General features: G+C 38.0%; 1 protein-coding gene across 1 annotated transcript in view; it reads right to left on the bottom strand.

Moving 5' to 3' along the window:
* Positions 1-320: 320 nt before the first annotated feature.
* Positions 321-6,942, bottom strand: part of CCND1 (cyclin D1) — a 16,415-nt gene continuing 9,793 nt past the window's right edge. The window contains exon 5 of the mRNA XM_005426113.3: positions 321-3,819. Coding sequence (XP_005426170.1) covers positions 3,664-3,819 — 156 coding nt within the window. The 3' untranslated portion in view covers positions 321-3,663. The remainder of the gene's footprint in view (positions 3,820-6,942) is intronic.

Consider the following 6,942-nt stretch of genomic DNA (forward strand, 5'->3'; position numbering starts at 1 on the left):
GTTTTACCCTTTATTCACATGAACCACCAAAGGGCATTTTACTATGACTAATTTCCTTTAATGTGAAAAAATAAGTCTTCAGGCAGGGAAAAAAATATTTTGCTTCTTTAAAAAGACACGTTGGTGTGACAGGCAGGCAGTTACCTACCCATGGCTCGAAACACCCACAGTTTCCTAAAATAACAACAAAAGGTCTTCAGCTTTTCAAATGTGTCAAACCTAGAAAATGTCACGTGCTTTACTCACAGCACCAGGGAGTTACAACCATTCAGCATTTTCAAGGCAATTAAAGCTAAATGTAAATTAAAAGACGACAACAGTTGGGTTTTACCAATTTTATTTCTAGACTTTAGATTTTTTTGCTGGAAACTTGTCTGTTACAGGTCTGTTGGTGAAAATGTGCATTTCAGACCAGTGATGCCAATAAGTACAATATAAAAATGTACAAATCTGAATTGCTTTTGCTTACTACAGATTGTTATAATAATGTGACAAATAAAGCATCTCTGTTGGCACGTGAACCCACTTATCTGGATTTGGCCTTTTTCAGTACATACAATATTTCAAAAAAATTTGCAGTACACACTACCACTCAGTGTAACACATAATAAAACCAACAAGCACTAAACTCAATAATCATGTTTGGTTCAGGGACACAGAGATGCCACAAACAGAAGTGTTTTATGAGGTAAGCAGTAAGAAATGTTCCTGAAATTTGGACAGAATGTATCCAGTCCTCCTGGGTCCTGCGACTGCTAGTAGCATTGCAATGCTTATTTATGCACTATGTAGGATCTTAACTGCATTTGCCTCAAAATGAGTTCTAATTCTGTTTTGGTTTAGCAGCATACAGGCAACAGCTAGATTATTCTTCAGCATACAACTCTGTTAGCTGGCTTATTTATGAGATTTACAGGCTTTTCTTTAAATTAGCATTATGCTATAATTATAAAAAAAAAAAAACAAAACAAACAAAAAAACCCTAGTATATCATAACAGATTAAACACACAAAATACTTAGAGTTCCAGAAGATAACCTATCATACCAAATGATGTGTCCTAGCTGAGGGAGAACCACATCAGGTGGCACACAAGAGTTATATTATAATGCACCTTTCATATATCAATGTGGCTAGTAACACAACTTAAAACTACTATGATAATAAACCCCAGATCAGACAAAGTATCCAGCTTTATAAAATGCATAACAAAAACCAAAAAACCAAAAAAAAAAAAAAAAAAAACCAAAAAACAACCAACCCTTGACATAAATTGATCTTCTGAAATGTCTGCTAGTTTTTAAATTAATGCAGAGACCCATTCAGAGCAACGTTTGATGCATTTCCGTTTGCAGTAGAACTATGAGGCACTGTAAGAACATCAAAACCTGGTCTAGACACGGGTAACTGAAGTATGAGGTATTGTGAAACAGGAACCTTTTTTGGAATAGAGCAGTAATCACATTAAGTAAAAATTGATCACATAAAAAATCTACCAAAAAAATGATGTCAATAATATAACTTTCTATGAGAAAATTAAAACCTATTACATGGCAGTATATGACATTGTATAACAAAAAAAAAAAAAAAAACTGATCCACAAAATAGCAGCAAAACACAATGACAAAGATACAGAAAAGCAATGTTAATTTTTTTTCAAACCATGCTGGGAATTTATCCATAGCAGCTCAATAAAAATGGAGCATCCACTCCTTTTCTTTTGTCTTTTTCTCTTTTTTTTTATCTTTTGAATTTTTTAATATTTTTTCCTTTTTTTGTTCTTTTTTGTTGTTGTTGTTGTTTTTTTTTTTACAATCAACACCTTAGCGGCAGTTTTCTCACATACATTTCACCATCACATTCTCCTCGAGCATCAACTTCAACAGCTATGTCCACGTCCCTTCAGCTACTTTCTAAAATAATAATAAAAAGATACATAGCCAAGATGTGCAAATTTTCTATTTGTAGCTAAATTAAAAAAAAAAAACCAAACGGGGCATATTCTGGAATAAAAACTTCTTTCAAGTACTCCAATTTTCATATCTATTAACTATGGCGTTTTTTCTTGGTTAGACTGCTTTTGAAAATGTATAGGAAGGGGCCAAATAGACTGCCTGGTTTTGGGTTTGCTCTTTGAAGCGTGTCCTTTTTTTTGCTTTAATAAGCTGGGTTAAAACTGCAACATCAAGGGTAGAAAGATTTTCTTTTTCAAAAGGGGCGATTGCATTAATTTACAAATCATACTGGCCTTACGAACATCCTCTGCAATAAATATTCTTTTTAGCCTTAACTATAAATTATATATTTTAGTGTTTAAAAACCTTCAGTTGTAAAAACATCTAGCGATAATCCTTAAAACTATGTGTCCTATATGTGAACCTTTAAGGCCCCTAATTTATAAAGATGAGTTGGCACCAAAGGATTCTAAACTCCAAACTTTTCTATAGAAAAGGAAAGGAAGATATCCTGGCAATTTGTGAATGCAATTTTCTCTCACTGGAACACAACCTTCGGAAAAAAAGAATCACGTCTCCTCTAACACCATAGTTAAATGCACTTGCTTTGCAATTCCAAGTTTGCCAACAAGCACTTTATATATTTCCAAACCATTCCATTAAAAAAACAAACAAAAAAAAATTCCCACACAATAAAAGAATGTATTTCCTATATCTAATGGACTGAAAGTGCTTTGAATGGAATGGTTTTAGAATATTACAAACGAACAAAAACAAAAAAAGACTGAACTGTGGATTGAACCTGACCATAATTAGGCTGAATATCTGTGGGGTCAGAACAGCATTTTTACACAGGTAACTACAAAAATAGGAAGATTACAAAAATATAATATATTATGTCACTATTTCGGTTTCTCTTTATAATAGGGTCCTGTATGAGTAGTACATTGGCCTTTCCCAACCACGCTAAGCTGGAACCCTACAAATGCCTCAATGCACAGGCAATCCACAGGCACAAAAAAAAAAAAAAAAAGATTAACATATAATAATGCTGCATACTAATATACACTAACTTATGGGTTACGTTAACCATTTATAAGGTGAAGAGGATAAAAAAAAAACCTAAGGAAATAAAATAAACATTTACAGATGAATTATAAAGTGACTAAATGCATAAGCAAGCAAGATACAGAAAAGCCTAGAACTGCGTTAAAGCTATGCTTTTTAAAGAAAAAGAATATTTCATTTACTATCTAAAAAAAAAACACCCTCTTCTACTTTAAAAATGGTTGGTTGGTTTGTTTTATATGTAAGAAATCAAATCTAATACCTCCCCTGGAGACATTTCGTGTGTTAATGCCTATTTTTACAACATACAGACAAGAACACTTTAATATAAAAACTAGTTGATTATTATTGTATAAAATCCTCTATTTTTGTAGCACAAACCCCTGGGGGTAATGCAAATACTATTTTTTCTTTTTTTAAGACAGTTTTTGGGGTATTTTTTGTTTATTTGTTTGTTTGAAGTCACAGATGGAAGGGAGACAGAGCGAGAAAAAAATATAACAAGACTGGTTTTCCCTTCTGGTATAAAAATGTCCTGGAGAAAAGGGTTTCTGGGGGGGAGATCCTGACGCCGATTCCTTCTCAGATGCCCTTTCTTTGTCTGCTCTTCTTGCCAAGCAAATCCATTTAGGAAGTCCTCTTTAAATGTTCACGTCTCGCACATCAGTAGGTGTGCAGGAGAGGTCTGCTTCGTCCTCTACAGTCTTTGTTTCTGAGGATACGTTGTGCTGCTGTGCCTGGCGTAGACTGGACTCCAGGAGGGACTCAATCTGTTCTTGGCAGGCTCGTAAACAATCCTGCAGCAGGGTGCAATGGAAGGGTGAGGAGAGAGAGAGAGAGAGAGAGACCCAAGTGTCCTTTAGAAAGATCACAGGCTAAAACACCGGTTTCTTGACAAAGCAAGAGAAATGTTACCAGGTTATCTGGGAGAGCAGCAGGCTGGAAAGGAGGGTGGGAAGAGCAGAAGCATCCGACAGGGAAAGGACTGGCTGAGCAAGCCTGGGTTTTTTTGCAGATTGTACCTTGCACTGCTGCTTCTCTGCCTGTGCTGTTTACAGTTCTCTACAAGCCCACTGCTCACAACTGTGATCTCTGCTTTTACCCCAAGAACCCTTCAGCAGTGGAGTCTGCTAGAAGCGATGCTCACCAACACTGACTTTCCTCCCAAGGCTAAATTCCAATGACGGAAATGCCTTTTATATGTTGAGATTGCCTGCCAGCTGCTGCAATGTCCAGCTGTGGGCAGCTGATAAATAAATTCCTAACCCTGAAAGCATCTCCAGAGATGGACTGGACTGCCAGACCCCAAAAGGGAGAGGTCTCTCAGGAGCACCACAAAGCACCTCCATAGCCATACGCTACCAAGCCCATCTCAGTCAGGGTGAGACATTTTCCTCTCACTTCCACTTGTGAGACATTTTCCCCTCACTTCCAAAGTGCTTTCTCCAAGCTGGATTGTGCACAACTCCTCCTAAGGGTTCAGGAGGCTGCACAGGCCTCGCTGGAAATTAAAAAAACCATCAAGAACTAAGAAAGATCTTGTGTGTGGTGGGGAAAGGCAACTTCCCCCAGGCATTATGCCACACCATGAGGAGAGAGATCAGATTCCCAGCCACCAGCATTGGAGAAGGCCTTTTAGCTCAACCTGCACAGCTTCCTGCAGGCTGTGGAGGTCTGTACGCCCACAGCAGTGGCACAGAAATGGAGCCCTAAACAGCCCAAACAATCCCACAGCATTTTGCCAAAACTCATCCAGCGTGCTGTTTACCCTTATCTTTATAACAAACACGGTAAGCTTTTCCCCCCAACATCTTTAACTCTGTGCATGAAGGACTTTGAAGTTTCCTTTCAGCATTGCCTTTTCTGATTTAACCTATGACATGTGTTAGCCCTTGCGGTGAACCCAGTCTTCCATGATAAATTGCCATCAAAAGTGTTAGGATGTGCATGACTGAGAATGAATGTTGTTTTCCTGAGAGGGTGACCTGCCTGCTGTTTTCTTTATTTCCCAGTTTCAATTCTGCCTTCATTCAGAGGCTTCTTGTGTGATCTACCAGCTTTTCACTGATTCCACTACCACAAGAATCTCCTCTGCCACCAATAAGGGCACATGGCATTTGGGGTAAAATAAGATTAGAAACCCAAGCAAACAATTCTCTGCAAGTCCTTTCTGAGAGAGAGGGAGGTTAATCCTACCTCTAAGCAGATCAGACCATCAGTTACAGCTCACTGAAAACACATAACCTATGACCTTTCCTGGTTTAAAGCCTAGTGTAATATTTCCTCTTGACAGAGACACACAGCGTTTTAAATGACAAAAAGAAACGCCTCATATCCTAAAGTCATCATCATGCCTTTGGCTCCTGCATACCTCTGGCCTTCACAATAAGGTCTCTATGAAGTGCCTGCACCCAGCCCTCCTCCAGATATGATGGATCAATCCTGACTGTAAGGCTCCCCCTTGGACCACAGGTCCACGCCAGCTTTAGGTGATCCTGGCTTTACAAAGCCACTTCTGGGGATAATTCTCTTTTAGCACGTTCAGTGGCCCAAACTGAAAGCATTTTAATTTTTCAGAGTAGAATGAATCGTCTTGGGTTTTGTTTTAAGGGTTTTTTTTTTTTTCAGGTGGGAGTAGATTTTATGGTGAGTTTTGATGGGAACTTTGTGGGGTTTTTTTTTTAGTCCTGACCATTTGCATGTATCGTGTTTGAGCTCTGAAAACTAAAACCACTCAAAAGAATTTCTATAAATACCTATTCTTCTCCCTCTGGAGTCCGGTTATGAATAATTACATAGGACTATGTAATTTAAAGGTACTTTTTGCCCAGGGAATTTTTTTTTAATTTAAAATTCTCAGAGTGCAGCATGCTGTAACTCTTCTTTTAAAAACAATCTTTACAATATATTATGAACAAACTGTCTTAAGCTACAGTTGAATGAAACCTTTTTTTTTACTCTTTAAGGCATTTTGTCCATGTCTTATTCACATGGCTATTAGATAAAGAGTTTGCCTGTAGGAATGCATTAGAGCTAGCAAAAAACAACTGCAAAACATAAAATTCACTGTGAACAACCTCACCAAAGCTGTTTTCATTCTCAGTACTTCCCAACACTGAAAAGCAAATACAAAACTTGTGCATTACTCTGATAACTTCTCCCAACAACTTTTCTGCTTCACTACCCAAATTTTCAATGCCCACAGTTTGTTCAAGGTCATAAACCCTTCCTGGATTAATTAAGCTCCTCAGTGAAAAAAAAAAAGAAAAAAAAAAAAGACTTGCTAGCTTAACTGATGTGGTCAAATACCTTTAAGACACAGTGGACATGATCAGGCTCCAGGGTCACACAGGAAAGGAAACAAACAACAACAAAAAAGGAACTGCTTGGAAATCCTTTGTTCCTGCCTGACCCGTTCTGGATAACAAGCACATGTTTGAAGGTGCCTCTGAGAAGGGGCAGGCAGGAGGCGAATTCCAGTGCACTAACAGACAGCATGGAGACCCAATCTAATCTAGTTCAGCAAATTTCTAGCCTGGAAATGAATGTCAGGTAAAATTCCATCTGTTTGGATGATGGGGTCAAGAACAGAATGATGGAAGACAGCCCAAGACTTCTAATTGTGATTATCTGACTTCTAATTACCCCTGATCAAAGGCAAAATGGGAAATTGGACTCCTACCAACACATCAACATGAACCATAAAGGAATTCCAATCAGGTGATATTCATTTTACTTTAGATTCAGCTCTCTTTGAGACTAAAGGTAAAAAAAGTGTAATTATGTAACCTGAAATCCAACAGACCTGTGCTCCAGCTAACAGATCATCAGGGGGAACACCAGCCCTGCTCTTAACATTCCAAGACCATCCAATATAAAACCTGTTCCCTGACAAGGGGGACCATCACTGGTTCCATACA

Source organism: Geospiza fortis, unplaced genomic scaffold (assembly GCF_000277835.1).
Source record: "Geospiza fortis unplaced genomic scaffold, GeoFor_1.0 scaffold590, whole genome shotgun sequence".
Taxonomy (NCBI): Eukaryota; Metazoa; Chordata; class Aves; order Passeriformes; family Thraupidae; genus Geospiza; species Geospiza fortis.